Here is a 19,371-nt window from a genome sequence, read left to right on the forward strand (position 1 = left end):
TTGTATGCAATGTGGAAAAAGCTTGCCCTTGTTACGGCCTAAATATAAACGTTTGATAAAGGGTAGCGTTGGAAGTGCTCGCAGTGTTTTTTTTTTAATCATCTCCTGTCACATTATTAGAATTTTGTCTCATTCCTGATGATCCAGAGGTTACTCAGTAATATGTTTGACTGGGTCCGGTTAAAGGGCCTGAGGAGGGGAGCCTGCTCAGCCTGGCCCCTGAATGATGGGAACTGGCAGCCAGGGGGCCCTGGTCTGTTGGCACCGGGTTCCGAATTCCCTGCCTGGCAGACTCCCAGTCAGACTGCGGTGGAGTTAAATGGCACACATGTCAGAGAGGAGAGCCTGGTCTGGTATTCAGTCAGAGCTCGTTACGCTGCTGAGAAACATTGGGTTACTCCGCAATTTCAGACTTTCACCGAACCGGGAGGGACGCCTGCACGTGTGTGTGTGTGCACGTGTGTGTGTGTGTGATGAGTCTGCACCTGTGTGTGTGTGTGTGTTTGTGTGAGGGAGCATATTTGTGTATGTATGCTATGTTCATATGCATGTGCTTATTTGTCTGTAATTGTATGTGTGCATTTGTGTCTGTATGTGTGTGTATGCATGCATGTTTGTGTGTGTGTGTGTGTGTGTGTGTGTGTGTGTGTGTGTGTGTGTGTGTGTGTGTGTGTGCATGTGTGTTTCAGAGAGCACTGGATGTTGGATTCACTCAGTGAGGTTGGAATCAGTCATTATCCCTTTCACACACTGGGTCTGGTGGTGGAGCTAATGGTGGGTGTGAACTGGGTGAAATTTGTGACTGATTCTCTCCATTTCCTCTGTATTATTCCTTGCCCGTAGCTGGTGGAAAGATTGGTTGAAAACATGATTTGTTCTGCTTAAGAGGCCCATTAATCTGTCTCTGTGCACTGGACCCTCTGGGATTGGTTCTGGGAATAATTCTGTGATTGTGGGGATAATTCACTTTGAGGTTTACCCCAGATTTTCTCCAGTTTGTGCCACATAGAGTCAGGTGCTAATAGGTACGCACGTCACAGGACAAAGTGCTCCCATTGTTCATCTTAAACATTGCAGAACCCTTATTAATAATCATATGTGGCCAAACCTATTACAATGTCAGTGTAAATTTATGCATGTGCATGCCATAAAACAACTAAAAAGTAGTTGACAACGTTTTTTTATGGTGTAGCTGAAAGTTGTTCCAGTTTCCATATTTGCTAAACCTTAAAGAAATACTAATATTATAAACCATCCATGCTCTTTCTAACCTTATCCTTTTTACACAATGCGAGACGCAGAGGATGCAGTGGGTAAGTTGGGTATAATACCAAATGGCATACCATACATTAAGATGAAAAGCCCTCCTCAAATTGTGAATCAAAACTTTACGTGATGGCCAAAGATGGTAATGATTTTCATGATCTCTATACAGTAGGTGCACTTTTGACTAAATGGGGAATTTATTTAGTCGATAGTGTTTCACTTATGTCAGCATGATTGCAAACAAACTGATCTTAGTTTTTATTCATGCATGCCATTGTAAAGCATGTCAGTCAAGTGGAGTGTTGTGAATCTTTTTCTTTTCTATTTTTTTGTTATGAACATTCATTAGAGTTGGAGTTCATCATTGTGCTTTTTGGATTCCAAGACAAGTAAATGTGCTAGACCTCCATTGCTTTCAGTTACCTCTTTCATTGTTACATCAGCATTAGAATGTTCAGTTAAGAACATGCTAATCTAAGTGTCATGGTCTCTAGCCTGTGTCTCTAAATTTAACACTGATCCAGGAGTCTAAAAGTCTGACCATCCTCTTTGTACACAGGAAGAAGAGTTCATGGATTGGTGGAGTAAGTTCTATGCCTCCACTGGAGAGAGACACAAATGTGGAACCTACCTGGAAAAGGGCTTTGACACTCTGCAGGTACCTGCCCTCTCAACCCTACCCATAATGCATTTCTTCCCACAACAGATGATGGGCACCCATCTCCCGGTGCCTACACCTTACTCATTTGCCCACCTGATTTTCTTCTGTCATTTCTGCTGGTTCCCTCTCCTGGGTCGTTTCTGTAAAATAAACAGGGGCTTAATAGTTTAATAATCCTTGAATGTATGCCACATGCCAGCACAGTTTCCTCACGTCACATATACCTGACGGGCATGGCAGGTTCAATTTAACCACCAACCTTAATTTTCACTCAAATGAACACCTACTGACATTTTTCACAGGTGTCTTCTAAAAAATCACTCTTAATATGTCAAATCCAATGTTCAAAACCAGTCACAGCACAGAAAAACATCTCTGCAACCCCCCCAACCCACACGCACACAATCTCTCTCTCTCACACACACACACGCACTCAGGGTGTCCTGGCGTAGTTCTCTTACATCATCCTGTTTGGAGTGCAAATCGTCCGTTTGAGCGTCAGCCGTCCAGACGGCCCGGGGCGGAGGGGGGGGGGGGGTGTTACCTCTCACCCCGTACGGCAGGAGTTAGGCAGCCGGCTGAGGAGGACAGTAGCTCTCTTCACAGAGCAGCGGGGTCCTGCAGTGGCTGACCCCGCCCCTCCCTCACGGGGCTCCTCTTCCCACGGGCTAAGCGCTACGTGCTAACGGGCACCGCTGCACTGACATCATAGAGCAGCCAGTTCTGCGCCTTGTGCCTCGATATGAGCCACTCTTTCCAACCTTATTCTTATGAATGTCTATTAATTCCACCAATGTATTTCTTAGGCGTACCTTGTCTTTTGTTTCTGGAAAAAAAAGCATCAGCTGTAGGGAGCAAGCTATAGTGCACGTTCTTTGTCATTGGGGACACAGGCGTTTTTGGTTTGAAAGCGACGTGTGCATGTCAGAAATTATTTTTAAATAATGGGTTTTGTGAGGAGGAAATTACGGTTCTCCTAATATTCAAATGATTCTAATGATTTAAAAATAATTGTCATCAGATTTGTAAGTATCATTCAGCATTCAGCTCTGTTTTGATTCATGGGAGTTGATTTTATGATGTTTTAATTTGACCTGCTGTTAATGTGTAGCTGCCATATTGTTACCACATTTGTTTGTTTAGCATATGGCTGTATCTTTGTCATGTGATTTATGCAACACCACTCACAAGACAGATGTCCTCATTGAGGGCAGGCTACAGTCGTACACGTTGTACATTTTAAAACACATTTGTACGTCTGTGATTTCCACAATTTTTTACAGACAAAATAGTTTTGGGATTATTTGGGGGGAGCAATTGCTTTTGGGTGTGTCCGCTACCCATCAGTCACTGAAAACACTGATGCAGTGCATCAAAGAGCTCCAATATGCTACATGAACATTTTAAAACAGAAACTAGACTATTCTGAATATCCAGTTATGTAGCATTGCAGGTATGACAACAGACTGCAGCCTTTATACTGTGACCAATTATGTGCTTTTAACTCATTGAAATTTGTTTCCCCACCATCAGTCTAGCAAAGCTAATTTTCCCATCCCCACAACACGACCACAAACTATCTCCTTAGGCAGTGATTTTCAACCCTGCTCCTGGAGATCTACCATCCAGTAGGTGTTCATTTCAACCTTAATCTGGCACACCTGATTCTACTAATTTGCAGCTCAACTAGATCTTTGGCTGTTGAATGAGGTGCTTTGTTAGGGTTGGAGAGAAAACCTACAGGATACTCAGAAACAGGGCTGGGAACCACTGTGCTGTGAAACATTACATAAAATAGAGTGAACTTCCAGTTCAGTTTAGACATTTAAATCATAACAGAATGTTATCTGCTTATTGAATGGGCCTAAGCAGAAAAGTAGGCCACCCCATTAGCATGTCACTCATTTTGCCCTCCCTGTAGGTGTACGGGAAAGAGCTGGAGAAGGTGGAAGGGTTCGAGGGGCTGGCAGACTTCTGCCAGACCTTCAAACTGTACAGAGGGAAGACTCAGGACGACAGTGAAGACCCCTCCATTGTGGGAGAATTCAAGGTGAGGCTGGTCATGTGACAGGAAGTTACACCACCCTAAGCATGGGATTAGTGAACATGAAAAAGCTGCAGTTCTCATCTCACATGGAGTGCACGTGTCTATGATTGCCCTGCGATCCATGCATTGGAAGATCTGAGCCGGCTGGTGGAGCAGTGCAGAGGGAAATGTGACTCTGCTAAAGGTTAAAACTAAAAGAATACAGGACACTGGAACCAAAAAAATAAGCAAACTAACTGATCCATGTTCTGCCAGTACTACATGTATTTCACAGTGCTTGTTTCTCTGCCACATTTGAAGTTGTAATGCACTGCTCTGGGGCAGAGAATGACCTCTCTCCATCTCTGACTCTGATTCCCCCCCTCCTCTCAGGGGATGTTTAAGATCTACCCCCTGCCCGACGACCCCTCTCTGCCCCTGCCCCCTCGCCAGTTCCGCCAGCTTCCACCCAACGGCCTGGAGGAGTGCCTGGTGCGGGTTTACATCATCCAGGCCACGGGACTGCAGCCAAAGGATGCCAACGGAAAGGTGGGTGGAGCCCAGAACCATTGTCCAATCACTGACCTGCTCTTTAGCCTACTGTCTGTCCTACCCTGTAAAAATGAAGCGTATTGAACTTTCAGTTTTGTGCTTCATTTTCAGTGTGTGCCAAAGTCAGAAAGATTTCAGTTTATTTTCAGTTTTAGTGTCAAGTCTTATTTGCTCCTGCTAATTGATTTACAACATTGAATATCAGTCTGTTTATAGACTTACAGTTTTTTCATGGACTAGATGGTAATGTCTCATGACAGTAATTCTGGACAGCTGTGATGGATATTAGCCTGTATATGTAATGGATTCAAGGAGCAAGAACCCACAAGTTGATCTCCGTTTGTCCTGTGTGTGGGTGCGCTTGTTTCTGTGCAGTGTGACCCCTACGTGAAAATTACTCTTGGAAAGAAATCCATCAATGACCATGACAACTACATCCCGTGCACACTGGACCCTGTTTTTGGAAAGTATGCCACACATTCTTTTTTCTTTCTTTCCATTTTTTTTCTTTACTTCTTTTTTCTTTCTTTCCCTGCTTCAAAATAACATAATGGTAATACAAGCAAAGTAAGTGTATTCTCAGGGACATATAAGCATATATAGGGTGCATATAGATAGCTAAGGTACATTTTTGCGTGAGGACATCTGGTGCCTGGGTAGGTGCTGCAGAAGTGTCAGCTCCACTGTGTGGGTGTCTGTGGCCAGCAGGGGTCAGTATTCTCTCAGTAATGAGGGAGGGGCTCACGAGTGACTTGGCAGAAGAGTGTCACGAAGAGTTACTAAAGTACAAGAACAGAACTTTTTCGAAAGAGCTGATTTCAATCATAGCAGAGACGTGATTTCTTACTTGGCAGCCTATTATAACCAACATGTTTGCTTTGACTGGTGGCTATATCGGTTTTATATATGATTGTACAGAGCAAAGCCAGCAGTACTGCATTTCTCCCAAATGTGCACATGTACAGCATGCTAACATGCCTGTATTTCTTATTGAATAGTAATCCCCAGCTTTGCAAGCACAAAATAATGTAAAATATTCAGATGCCAGGAGTCTGAAATAATGTAAGAGAGAGGTGTCCTTCCAGCACGCAAGCAGATATTAACGATGGAAATTAATGAAAAAATGAATTAATAAGCAAGGAATGATGCCATTAAACAAAGAGAAATATAGATAGAAATAACTAGTGAATGAATGAATGAATGAATGACCAGCATTGGCGTGTCCCCTCACTTTTCCAGGATGTTCGAGCTGACCTGTGCTCTCCCAGTGGAGAAGGACCTGCGAATCATGCTGTATGACTATGACATGCTGTCCAAGGATGAGAAGATCGGAGAGACCTTCATCGACCTGGAGAATCGCTTCCTGTCCCGATACGGGGGCCGCTGCGGACTCCCCCAGTCATACTGTCTGTGCGTCACTCCCCAAAACTCTCTGTGTTCCAATCCTGATGTCTATGAGTCGCAGCTTATACCTGTGTGTGTGTGTGTGTGTGTGTGCGCGCGTGCATACGTGTGTGTGCGTTTGTGTATGTGTGTGAGCGTGCATGCGTGTGTGTGCGCGCATGTGTGCGTGTGTGTGTGTGTGTGTGTGTGTGTGTGTTATATGAGATCCCATGAGCACTAACAGGCCTATCCTCCTCAGGTCGGGGGTAAACCAGTGGAGAGACCAGCTGAAGCCGTCCCAGTTGCTGAGAAGGTTGTGTGAGCGCAGGAACTACAAGCTGCCTGTGTACAAGCAGGACCGTGTCTTCTTCAGGGGCCAGGAGTACACGTCTGCTGACCTGGGTGAGCATGCTCACATCAGCCCACCGCATTTACACTCTCTTTAACCCAGACTACACTGCCTCCACCTCTCTATAACCCAACGCCAGCAGGGATAAACCCAGTATAATCCGTCTCCACTGCCCCATACCGTACACCACCAGGGACAAATCCAGTTTAAAGTGCCTCCACCTCTCTATGCCCCTACACCTGTCGGGATAAACCCAGGCTAAACTGCCTCCACCTCTCCATACCCCTACACCAGCCAGGATTAACCCAGTCTAACCTGTCTCCACCTCTCCATACTGCTACACCAGCAAGGATAAGCTGAGTTTAAATTACCTCCACCTCTCTATACCCCTACACCACAAAGATAAACCTAGTTTAGACTCTCTTGACCTCTCCATAACCCTACACCAGTAGAGCTAAGCCCTGTTTAAACTGTCTCCACCTCTCTATACCCCTACAACCCCAGGGGTAAACCCAGTTTAGACTCTCCTCCTCTCTCTACCACTACACCAGCAACAGTATTAACACAGCTACACTCACTTCAGCTTTTTGTGGCACCTGTACCGTACACACGGAGCCTATACAGAATTTCCAAGAGTAATGATGGCCCACTGTATGCGCTTGGGTGTACATGTGGAAGTGTGTATATGTGTAGGTATGTACGTATATGTGTATGGGTAGGGCAATTAAAGTCTTGGACTGATCAGCCTCTTCCTGGCCTTCTATCATTAAACTTGAGCACATGCAGTGGTTTGTTTGGTTTGTTATGCATCAGTTACATTGATGAAGCATATAATCCTGCTGGTGTATATCTTCTCAATGTGGGTGGTAGGGGGGTTGAAGTGGGATGTGGGGTTTGGGGAGCGGGGTGGAGGGTGGCGGGGTGGGGTGGGGGGAAAAAGTTAATTTGCAGCTATTCCTACTCGAGCAATAAAAGTGGAAGAAATTGCTTGCGTCTGAGTTATGAGAATAACACTAGGTGATTCAAAGGAGAAGAAAGCTGAGTGAATGTACGATACCTCCGACACACTGTGTAAATTAACAGCGCGTATATCACTCCTCGCGATGGCGTCACCGGTCTCCGCTCTGGCTTGGACCGCGGAGCGCGCTGGCTATAGCGCCCTCGGCTGGGCGCCACCATGTTCCCCGCCTGGCCGCGGAGCCCGTCTCTGCTCCGCTTCAAAACGGGAAAAATAACCGGATCGGCGGTTTTCTGAGGACCTCGCTTTACGCACACACACACACACACACACACACACACATGCCTCGAGGCACACACACACACACACACACACACATACACACACATACACACACGCCTCGACGCACACACACACACACACGCACACGCACGCACACACACACACACGCCTCGACACACACACACATGCACACACGCACACACACACACACACACACGCACGCACACACACACACACACACACACACACGCCTCGACGCACACACACACACACGCACACGCACGCACACACACCAGCCAGTGCATCTGAATACAATAACAGCGATATTCCCCGCGCGGCACGGTGGCGCGCTTGGCGAGATTGTGCTGATTTACTGCGCACCATCGCTAAGACCCGGGCCAAGGTCAATACCGCCACAGACCTCCTCCTCCTCCTCCTCCTCCTTCTCCTCCTCCTCTGCGTTATACTGGAGCGGAATACTGCTGCTCTTTGTTTCCAGTTACCGCGGTTACCCTCGCACGGTTGCCGGCGGTAGCTGGGACCTTCCCAGTCCGTCGGGGCTCCTGTAGTTCATCTTTCTTCAGACCTGTCCTCCATCTTAATGCGCCAAGTGACAACATTTCCCTGAGAGGATGAACAGAGGGTTCCCAACAATAAACTCCTGGCGACCTCAACATTTAAAATATAGGAAAATTACTTCTTAGACCGACGGTGGTGGAAATCAATGGATCATTTAGAGAAGTAGACATAGTGTGGAGCAGTGGAAATAAAGTATGCTGAGAGTTTATTTTACAGTCTTTCCTTTTATGATTACATTGATGACTTCATTCAGCAAAAGGCCAACTGGATCGGAATAGACTGTGAAAGTAAAATACAGCGTTAGATTGTCTGTAGTCTGATTGCTCAAGCACAGAAACAGGAGTCATGTTGAGATAGAAATGGAAAGCAGAAAGAAGGGGTGATGATCTCTCCTGTTTTCAGAATGAATTCCATGAGAAATACCACGAACACTGGCTGTGTTAGTCAGGGTGTATTGCAGGTGTGCTTTTATCTTTACTGTGAGTGAGCCCCCTGGTGCAGGTGTGTGCTGTAAATCTCTGCTGTGACTTAAGCCCCCTGGTGCAGGTGTATCTGCTGTAAATATTTCCTGTGACTGAACAGACGTTCCTGTTGCTCTGTTGTGTTTAATTCTGCTGAAGTTGGTGTGTTTCTGTCTGTGGACACATCAAGGGAAGTTAAACAAAACAGAGCAACTGCCCCCTGGTGCAGGAGTTGTATCTTTGCCTTGACTGAACCCCCAGGCGCAGCTGTGTCTACTGTATGTGTCTGCTTTTACTGAGCTCCTTGGTGCAGGTGTGTTTATAGTATGTTTGTTCTGACTAAGCCCCTTGACTCTGGTGTATCTATTGTATCTCTGCTTTGACTGAGCCCTTGACTCAGCAATGTCTACTGTATGGCTAAGCCCCCTGGTGCAGGTGTGTCGATTATATGTCCCTGCTTGACAGAGGCCCCTGCTGCCAATGTATTTGTTGTATCTCTGCTTTGAGCCTCCTGGCGCAGCAATGTCTACTGTATGTGCTTTGACTGGGCCCCTTGTTTCAAGTGTGTATGTCTCTGCTTGATTTAGCCCCCTGGTGCAGATGTGTCTATTGTATGTCTCCACTTGATTTAGCCCCCTTGTGCAGGTGTGCCTGTTTTATCTCTACTTTGACTGAGCCCCTGGGTGCAGGTATATCTATTGTATCTCTGCTTTGACTGTGCCCCCTGGTGGAGCAATGTCTACTGTTTATTGGTGCTTTGACTGAGCACTTTGTTGCGAGTGTGTCTGTTGTATTTCTCTGCTTGATTGATCCCCCTGGTGCAGGTGTACCTATTGTATCTCTGCTTTGATTGAGCCCCCTGGTGCAGGTGTCCCTATTGTATCTCTGCTTTGACTGAGCCCCCTGGTGCAGGCGTCCCTATTGTATCTCTGCTGTGACTGAGCCCCCTGATGCTGGTGTGCATGCAGATGAGGCCAAGCCGCCCAACCCTCACCTTGGCCCAGTGGATGAGCGGCTAGCCCTGCTGATCCTGCGCAGACAGGGCCTGGTCCCAGAACACGTGGAGACACGCCCACTTTACAGCCCCCTGCAACCTGACATAGAACAGGTAGTGACCTCTCCAAACTTACTGAGATCTCTGTCCCGCATCCTTCCCAAAGGGACAACAGCTGCTATGACAGCAGCATTTAGGGCCTGATTTACTAAGACCTTTAGCACATGCAAAACCAATAACATGACCAATGATTGGTCATGGTATTGGTTTTGCGCCAATCATCGGTTTTGTTATTCATTTTGCATGTGCTAAATGGTTTTGCATGTGGTAAAGGTCTTAGTAAATCAGGCCCTTCCTGTACTTCTATCTTCTAATTGATTTCCCAGCAGCTGTGCCCGCTCTGATTGGTTACACAGCCATTTTTTGCACTTCCTATTGGTTACTCTTCTTGACCTTGCAGGGAAAACTGCAGCTGTGGGTAGACATCTTCCCTAAGTCTGTGGGCCCCCCTGGACCCCCTTTTAACATCTCCTCACGCAAAGCTAAAAAGTAAGGGACAAAAATCTGTGTAAAACTGCCTCTTTGGTTGCTCTCATATTCCTCCCCACCCGCCCTCCCTCCCTCCATTCTTCCCTCCCTCCCTCCCTCCATTCCTCCCTCTCCCTTTTTCTCACTCACTCACTCACTGCCACGTCAGAAACCTTTTTGCCCTCTCCTTGATCTCTCATAGGTTCTTCCTGCGCTGTGTCATCTGGAACACCAGTGATGTCATTCTGGATGATGTCAGCGTGACAGGCGAGAAGATGAGTGACATATATGTGAAAGGGTAAGCTGTCAGTCCAGTGTCAAGGAGGGAGACCACTTCTAAACCTCACCACCATTATTATGACTTCAGATATAAGCAATGTCTTTTTAACCTGTGAGTCATTAATCAAATGGTCTCCTGGAAAACCTGAAATGACCCAGTTAAGTAGGCCACGTGTCACAGCACAAAATACACTGGTTTATAGCAGCAGAAGTCAGAACTTAAAATATCTACCCATAGTCATCACTAGACTGAGCCCACAAAAGATGTGATGTCATATATTGCATACAGAATGGGATGAGTGAGACGTATGATAAAGTATGTAAAGTATGATGACATACATGAGGACAATGATGATGCCGTAAGCCCATGGACAGCCTGATGTAATGCAGTTTGAAAGGGTGCGTGTGTGATATAACACAGCATTAGGAGTGTGTGACTGACTGCTTTGTGTCTCTCACTGTCAGATGGATGCAGGGGCTGGAAGGAAACAAGCAGAAGACTGATGTTCACTACAGATCCCTGGGAGGCGAGGGCAACTTTAACTGGAGGTTCCTGTTCCCCTTCCACTACCTGCCCGCCGAGCAGCTCTGCATCATCGAAAAGAAGGTGGGGGAGGAACACTGGTGCCACATTTAGGTCGGAGTGCAGAGAGACACCTGAAACAAATAGCCAGCTGACCATAAATATTGTGTCACCTGAACAAGCACCTGGCACAAGCTGAGAGGAAGATGTGTTCACTTAGAAAAGTAATCTGTCCCTCCCCCTCTTGTTGGGCCAGCTGTCAGGTGGTTGATTAATGTGCTACTTGGATTTTATCCTTGGATTTACACTATTAATGTGCATCATCATCATTGTAAATAAAATCAGTGGAATATATATGCATGACCCAGGTTGGATATGGGCGTGGTCCAGGCTGTTTATGGGCGTGGCCACGGTTGGATGTGGGTGTGACCCAGGTTTAATTTGGACATGGTCCTGGTTGGATGTGGGCATGACCCAGGTATTAATGTGGGTGTGGTCCTGGTTGGAGGTGGACAATGGCCTTGCTAGAGGTGGGTGTGGTTGTGGGGGTGTGGCCCAGGCGCTTTCTGTCCTGCTGACACTGCTCTTTGCCCTCAGGAACACTTCTGGAGCCTAGATAAAGCAGAGTCCAAGATTCCCCCAAAGATCACCATCCAGATCTGGGACAACGACAAGTTCTCCTTCGATGACTACCTTGGTAAGGCTGAGAGGCATCCAACCCCCTTCTGTGGGTCAGACCGCCCAAAGGAAACACTGCTGTTTTTAATTCCTGTTTTTCCAGACTTGTTGTAACATGTACAGGAAAGTATAAAAACACAGTGTGGAACCAGTGTGCTAAATCGTGGGGCTCCGCATTGCACAAAGATGCTGCCGTGAAACCACACACAGAGCCGTAATGGCCGAGAAACCACATACACGCAGAGCCGCAATGGCGGAGTCAGCATACGTTGGAGATGTATAGCCCCTGTAAAAACATTAGCTATTCCAGATGACTCCAAATGCGTGATTATTTCCAGCACATAAGCAGATCTCTGGGATAAAAGTCATGATATATGTATGTGCATGTGTGTGTGCACTTGTGTGCATGTTGAATTTATATTCAGGCCCTTGGAGATAACAGGTCTGGTATGGAATGATCGAAAGCAGGTTGGATACATTGTTATGATTCAATCATCAGATGTAGTACACTGATGTATGGATGGGTAACTCACTGACTTTCTTTCCTTTTCTTCTGATAGAAGGAAATAAATCCAAATCCCTGTTGACTGACTTGAAATTTGTGGCAAGAGACGTGATTAGCTGAGTGCTAAATTCTCAAATCCTGCACAGTTAGCTAAAAGTGTCTCCCACAGAAACTCCAGGGGCTGACATGATTATCCAGCATGATTATATGCAAACTCCCCTAAACAAACAGCCTTCTTGAGGCCAGCAGACATGAAGCCAAGATGTCACATCCTTCACATTGGTGTTCCAGTGAGCTGAGTGAGTGGTAGATGTAGGGGAACTCACTCTACTTCTCTTACCCCTTCATCTCTCCCTCTCTACCTCCCTTTCTTTCTCCCCTTTCTCCAACACTCTTTCTCCCCCCTTTCTCAATCTCTTCCTCATTCTTCTCTCTTGTCACCCCTATATCTCCCCCTCTCTGCCTCCATTTCTTTCAACCCTTTTTCCAACTCTCCATCCTTTACTCACTCTACCTCATTCTTCTTCTCCCTCTCTCCTTCCGTACCTCTTTCTCACTCTGTCTCTCCCTTGCTCTCTCATTATACTACCCTCTCTTCTTCCTTCTCCCTCTCCTTCCCTCTTTTTCCCCACTCCCTCTTTCTGCCTCTCCCCTCCTCTCTCTTCTCCCCACCTCTCCCGCCCTTATGCTTGCTCAGGCTGTGTGGAGATGGACCTGAACCACATGCTGAGGCCGGCTAAGACAGCGCAGAAGTGCGGGCTGGAGCTGCTGTCCCAGGCTCAGGAGAAGCTGGTGTCCCTGTTTGAGCAGAAGACGGTGAAGGGCTGGTGGCCCTGCGTGTGCGAGAGCAACGGGGAGAAGATCCTCGCCGTGAGTGACCCCCGCCAGCGCTCCTTCAACATCACCCTCCCCTCTCTCTCTTTTCCTCCTCTTCTTTCCTTCGCTTGCCTCTTTGTCCTCTTCAGTCCCTCATTGCTGAATTATGTAGGCCTTTGTTCAGCCTCTGACACATTCTAGTGCATTGTTTTAGTTTGCTGTTGTTCCTGTTCTTTTGCTGAATGACAGAGTGCATATGCTCCAGCCTTCCTATTTGTCATGAGATCTATTTCTGCAGTGTGATGATAGGTACTCTCTCTGTATCTCTCTCTCTCTCTTTCCCCCTCTCCTCTCAGGGGAAAGTAGAGATGTCACTGGAGATTGTCACGGAGCTGGAGCAGGACGAGCGGCCAGCAGGGATAGGGAGGGATGAACCCAACATGAACCCCCACTTGGAGGAGCCTCAGTGAGTCCCCCTAGGCAACAGCCAATCAGAGCTCTGCCTCTGATGAGACTGACCATGGGAAAGACTATTCATAAACACCTATAGGGGTGGAAAATCACTCACCTGACCTGTTCTTTTTTTCCTGTACAAAATAAATAAGACACCTTTCAATACCGAACTAGGCTTTACACATTATTTTCCTCATATTATTTAGTTTTAAAAGGGAAATCATGTGAGTTTTATAAAAAATTTCTCATTATTACATGTTGGGTCCATATAACCTCTTTTTCCCATCAACCACCCCCCCCCCCCCCACCACCATCTCTCTCTAGACGTCCAGAAACCTCCTTCTTATGGTTTTCCTCACCTTACAAGACACTGAAGTACATCCTGTGGAGGAGGTTCAAATGGGTCATCATTGGACTTATCATCCTCTTCTTCATCTTCCTGTTCTTTGGTGTCTTCCTCTACTCCTTCCCGGTGAGTAACTGTCACTTCATTTTTACATGAAAATGAAAATGAAGGCATTTGGTGCAGCGCTCCCAGGAAAACCTGCTAAGCCTTGATGATAAAAGAAAATGGTGCTGTGAAGGTCCGGCTTTCATACACTGATCATCCAGTGCAAGCCTGCAACTGGATCTGGGCGGCATGCCAAGAAAAGCAAAAAAAAAACAACAACAAAAAAACTGAGTCTTCTCAGTTTAAAGCCCTCATAACTGTCTCATTCCGAAGCAACCTCTTCTTATCTTCACTGTCACCTGGAAAACACAGTCAGGTTTTAAATAAAACCAGGGTTTAAGCTGGGAATCCTGCTCTAAAGCTCCGGGTTAAAAAAGATAGAGTGTTGACATGACAACCACCCGTTCTAAACCTGAAGGTGATTGGGTGACCTTACTTGATTTTTTAAGAACCCCCAAAAATGTCTTGCTTTAAATGGACTTATCCTGAAGCCGGCTGCAGCTTTACCGACTCCCTGGATCTTAGATCATAGTAGCAGCAACAGTGGCTGCCCTCCCTCGCCCCCCCATCTCAGGGTGGGGGGGGGCAGGTCGTGTCCTCGCGGGCCCGGCGCGTCCCCAGCGCCTCCCCGCCCTCTTCGCGCACCGCCCGCATGGCTCTTAGCGTCGGCGCGTAAACAGGTTGCGGGGTGACTGAGGGGCTGGCACAATGGCGGCGCTTGTGCTGACGGCGGCTGGGAGAGGGAGCAGGGCGAGGTCCGCCCGCAGGCCCCGGTCTGAAGGAAATCAATCCCAGCTGAGAGCGGCAACACGAGCCCAGGGCCTCAGCTTCATCAATATTTACGCACAACCCTCCATTTGTAATGCAAGGCAGCTTTTCAGCCATGGAAACCATTAAACGGGCCCATGGTTGCATGCTTTTCCAGGCGTGTGTGTGTATCTAAGTTAAGGATGTTAATCTCAGTGCAGTCAATACACCTTGGATATGGAACATGAACGTTGGACACATGCGCAGAATGTAAGGGTTACACTTTGTGTAAAGTTTGAATAAAGCCTGAGTAAACTATACACAGCACCTTTATAGATGTGGCGTAAGCCCTTTATTAAGCAGTTATATGCAAATGGCGGGGTTCATGAATACCTGGCTTCCTGAAGTTACCCTAAAAGGTGTATTTTCAAAGTATATCTAAAAAAATGTGAAAACAGTATGATCCTTTCCTTAAGGTCTATTACAAAGTTTAAAAAAATATATAGTACTCTCAGAATCAGTTCATTTGGGTGGGTGTGCAGGATTGAATCTCTCTACATGCCTTGAAGCCTCAGCACAAAGATTCTCCATGACCAGAGAAGCCCTCTTTCTTCATTCCTTTAATAATTGGAAACTGAGATTGAGCTGCACAAAGAAGAGGGAAACAAAGAAACCACCATTTTTTTTGCATCTAATAAACTGTGCCGGTGGTCTGTTTTGGCTCTTAAACCACTGAGTTTTGGTGATGGTGACATGGAGCAGCACAAGCTCATGTTTGAGCCAGAAGAAGCAGAGAAGTAGAAGTCACTGGAATTATATATTATGCTGTTCATATTGTGATATTGCACATAGAGCCTCAGGTTTTAAACCCTAAGTATATAAATGTATAATATTACAATATTAAAATCTACAGTATATGTACCCTGTAATCAGTCGGAAGTCGCTATGGCCAATTTCATATGAATCGATCAAAAATGTAAATTGTTTTATTATTTTTATGTTTTAGTGTGTTATCTTATTTTAGCAGAACAATATCTTGGTTTTCCTAATCTGTACACCTTAATGCCAAATTCTGAGTAAAAATATAGTTTTAAAGGCTTTAAACATAAGATGACAAGCTAGCACTGGAGTTTCATGAGACTGTTTAGACCATACTGCTGTTCAACACCAGTCACACGTAACGACTACTTTAATGTCTTGGCTTTCTTGATCTGTATGCCATAATATGTCACATTCAGTGTAAAATATAGTTTTATAGCTGGCAAGGTAGCACTGGAGTTTCACGTCTTTTGGAGGCTAACCAGCTTGTCGCCCGACACCAGTCGCATCACATTAGCTGCTTTTGTGGCTACAAGCTAATGTATTGGGTTTCATCTGATTTTACTTGAAAAATGTCTTTGTTTCATGGTCTCTATGTCCTAATGTCAAATTCTGAATAAAAGTATAGTTTTAAAGGTTTTAAATGTTGATGACAAGGTAGCACGCAAGTTTTGCGTCATTTGGAGGCTAGCCTGCTTGTCACCTGTCACCTGTCACCAGTCACCAGTCACATTAGTTGCTTTCGAAGCTAGAAGCTAACTGTGTATTTTTACTCAGAAAATGTCTTTGCTTTCAGTATGCCTTAATGTGAAATTCAGTGTAAAATATAGTTTTAGAGGTTATAAAGGTGAGCTGACAACATAAGGTAGCAGCAGAGTTTTGTTAGGCAACCGAGACCCAGCCCAGGCATTGGCATTGTTCTCAAAAACATGGTTTTGTGGCACTCAAAATGAAATGCAAAACAACTCGATATTTGGAGTAGAGATCATTTTGGTATGATTATTATTATTATTATTAGTTGTAGTAGTAGTAGTAGTCGTAGTCGTAGTAGTAGTTAAAGTTGTTATCTGTATTACAAAAATTGGATAGTACCTGTTGCCTGTGCAGATTCCATTGACAAGCTTTCTCTCTGCTCCCCAGAACTACGCTGCTATGAAAATGGTGGGACCCTTTGGCGGAGGTGGGAAAACAGCAGAGTGAGTGATGGAAGAGAAAGAGAGAGTGAAAGGAGACAGAAGGGGAGAAAGGAAGAGGGTGTTGACACAGCAGATGAAGAAGACCTTTTTGTCAAAGCAATCTTCAGCATTTAAGTATTTCAGCTTCAAAGAATAAACAGAGCCACCGTTTGACAATGAGTTACATCAACAAAGCAACTTTCATGCTATTAATATTCCAGTATAGTTCCATCCTGCAGCCTGCACCATTTCTGTATGAAAACAAATAGCCATCAGCATTAGCATCTCTTGCGCAGGATGTGTGTGCTCAGTACTGCACCCCAAAGCAGGGATCACGAGAGCCCGCTAGTTTCCAACAGAGAAAATGAAGAGAAATGTGTGTGTGTGTGTGTGTGTGTGTGTTTGTGTATGTGTGTGTGTGCGTGCGGCAGTGTTCCTCTGTGTTGAAATCTTGCCCTCACTACAACCCGGCCACTCTGTTCTCCTTCACTCAGTTACACTTCAGCGTCATTTCTTTTAATACTTTTTACATAGTCTGAAAAACTTTGCTCCTTTTTCCTCAGTCAGATGCCCTTTCTTTTTACTTTGACGCAGTATGAGACACAGCTCTGGCTACTGTGTTCCTCCCAGGCCTTTGTGTGCTGTCTGGTCCTGGGGTTAAGTCCAGGATTTGCTCTATGTGCTCGTAGGTATTCCGCAGTGATTTTCAGTGCGCAAGACAGAGATAATCATCAAACATGCTGGTTTAGTAAAGAAAAAATACAAAAGAAAAACAAACCCATACTGCACTTAGGGCTCAGGAGTGTGTGTGTGAGCATGTGTGTGTGCACACGCAGGCTAAAATGAAGACTTGAAAAAAAAGAAAGGAAAAAAAAACAAAAAAAACAAAAAAAAACAAATGTCGCTGAACTTTTAAATCCAGTCTGAAACTCCATTTCCCCACGACTCCACTCTACATGGAATCAGGTGTGCCGGGGTTACGGTGGGGTCACGCCGGGGTCGCGGCGCAGGGGTCGCGTGCCCCAGCGAACCTCTTACGCAAACGGCAGCTCGCGTGCGCCGGGTTGCTCGCCACAGCACTCCCCCCGACTTCACACTGCGACCTAACACAGGCAGAGAGGCCAATCTGAATCTGCTTAATCCGTCTGGATCCCCCTGGATTTCCTGGAGCGTGTACGTTTTGAGGAAAATAAAAAAAAGAGAAACCCTTTTGATCTTTAAATAATCCCCCTATTGATGTGATGGCGGGGCCAAACATATGAGCGCGGACTGCAGCACCACAGTAAGGGTCCCCTTTTCCCAAACCTCTGAGGCCCCAGTTTCACACCGCGGAGGGAGGGCCCACAGACAGGTAGCAACAGATACACTGCGATAGAACCTGCGTGTTTCAGCAAAGAAATAAGGAATCATGTGTTTTACAGTAGCTGCTTCTTTACTGTAATTGTTTTATAACCCTGAGCTTTCTGTACATCATGTGATGCAATGGGAGAGGAAATGTAAAATGTAAACAAAATTTAAACAAAGTGCAAAATACTGTTTGATGCACGTATTTGTGAATGAGCCTATATGTTTGGATATGGCAGCATTAAGTGATTGGAGGCAGTGGGTCAAGTATTTGCTCTGATTATGTGTTGTGTATACTTAGAATTCATATTATTATTATTATTATTATTATTATTATTATTATTATTATTAGCAGTATTATCTTTTGGTCATGACTAAGCAGCAGAATATATGATAGTGTTCCTCATTCACCTGCAGTCTGAATGAGTGGCTCCCTCATTGTAATGACTTTACCTTCATTCCACCACTAGATGGTGATAAAGAAAACATTGAGGGAATCTATGTATTCATGCCTCGAATAGTGTCTCTATCTTGTTTTATTATTTTTATTTTACTTTAAAAATTTTTTTTTTTTTTAGTTTTAGTTTAGCTTTTGTTTTTTATTTTTATTTTATTGATACTTGCCGTGATAAGGAATGCACTGAATTTGTGCAATTTGCTGGGCTGTAGCCTTAATGGAAAAGAAGAAAGCAGCTTTCAGCATGAGTATACATTATACAGTATATGTACTCATTTGTGTATGGATGTGGGACAGGAATCTACTGTAAAACTGGTCTACTACTGAAATGGCTGAAGAATAATGAGAGGTTGTCTTCTTCCAATTTTACTGCTGTAAAATGCACTGAACCTTCATGCCTTAGTTTTAGCAATGCCTATATAAATACCAATGCGCCTCATCTTGAAGATAATAGTTTAACACAAAAGCTAAGTCTTTGTGCTGAATTTATTATAGTGTCTCATATCAGACCCTATGAGATATGTTGCCTTAGCTTCTGCTCTGTTAAAGCAGTGTATTTTGTCTAATGCAAAATGAATGTTCTGGTAAATAGAGTTTTATTTTGAGTTGTTACACCAAGGAGTAAGTCACTGGCAGACTACAGATATCCTGGGGATCTCTCAGTGGTAAAAGTTCATTTTTTTATGACAATGAAATGTCAGAGAAACATATCACCACCAGTTTATTTTTACTGTATCAGTTATGAATTTGCTTGTGCCTTCAGAAAATTAACCAAATATGTAATGTGCACTCCGAATACATACATCTGCATAAAAAATATGTATGTGTACAATATGCCTCTCCTCTGATAAAACAGTATTACAAAGTCATCTGTCTCTGTGACTGTGTTCTGTTTCACAGCGTGAGCTGAAACACGTATTGTGAACCATTTCCCATTCGTTTCTTTGATCAATATAGATGCCCAACCCCAGGCACTGATTCCAATCGCTTTACACAAAATGTAAACAGAAAAAAGTGATTCAGTGTCAAGACACAGGGGTACTATCTGTTCGCAGGTTTAGTTTAGGCACTTTGCCAGGAATGTA

At 45.1% G+C, this 19,371-nt stretch overlaps 1 protein-coding gene across 15 annotated transcripts in view; it reads left to right on the forward strand.

Annotated features, from left to right (window-relative positions):
* Nucleotides 1–19,155, forward strand: part of dysf (dysferlin, limb girdle muscular dystrophy 2B (autosomal recessive)) — a 91,424-nt gene extending 72,269 nt beyond the window's left edge. For all 15 annotated transcript variants that reach the window (XM_064343782.1, XM_064343784.1, XM_064343788.1 and 12 more), the window contains 15 exons: nucleotides 1,826–1,924; nucleotides 3,849–3,977; nucleotides 4,347–4,502; nucleotides 4,881–4,972; nucleotides 5,745–5,915; nucleotides 6,148–6,290; nucleotides 9,486–9,625; nucleotides 9,972–10,060; nucleotides 10,242–10,337; nucleotides 10,784–10,925; nucleotides 11,439–11,538; nucleotides 12,722–12,894; nucleotides 13,197–13,306; nucleotides 13,618–13,765; nucleotides 16,451–19,155. In XM_064343782.1, the coding sequence (XP_064199852.1) occupies nucleotides 1,826–1,924; nucleotides 3,849–3,977; nucleotides 4,347–4,502; nucleotides 4,881–4,972; nucleotides 5,745–5,915; nucleotides 6,148–6,290; nucleotides 9,486–9,625; nucleotides 9,972–10,060; nucleotides 10,242–10,337; nucleotides 10,784–10,925; nucleotides 11,439–11,538; nucleotides 12,722–12,894; nucleotides 13,197–13,306; nucleotides 13,618–13,765; nucleotides 16,451–16,510 (1,848 nt within the window). In that variant the 3' untranslated portion in view covers nucleotides 16,511–19,155. The remainder of the gene's footprint in view (nucleotides 1–1,825; nucleotides 1,925–3,848; nucleotides 3,978–4,346; nucleotides 4,503–4,880; nucleotides 4,973–5,744; nucleotides 5,916–6,147; nucleotides 6,291–9,485; nucleotides 9,626–9,971; nucleotides 10,061–10,241; nucleotides 10,338–10,783; nucleotides 10,926–11,438; nucleotides 11,539–12,721; nucleotides 12,895–13,196; nucleotides 13,307–13,617; nucleotides 13,766–16,450) is intronic.
* Nucleotides 19,156–19,371: the final 216 nt, after the last annotated feature.

The sequence above is a fragment of the Anguilla rostrata genome, chromosome 7, assembly GCF_018555375.3.
Source record: "Anguilla rostrata isolate EN2019 chromosome 7, ASM1855537v3, whole genome shotgun sequence".
NCBI classification, from domain to species: Eukaryota; Metazoa; Chordata; class Actinopteri; order Anguilliformes; family Anguillidae; genus Anguilla; species Anguilla rostrata.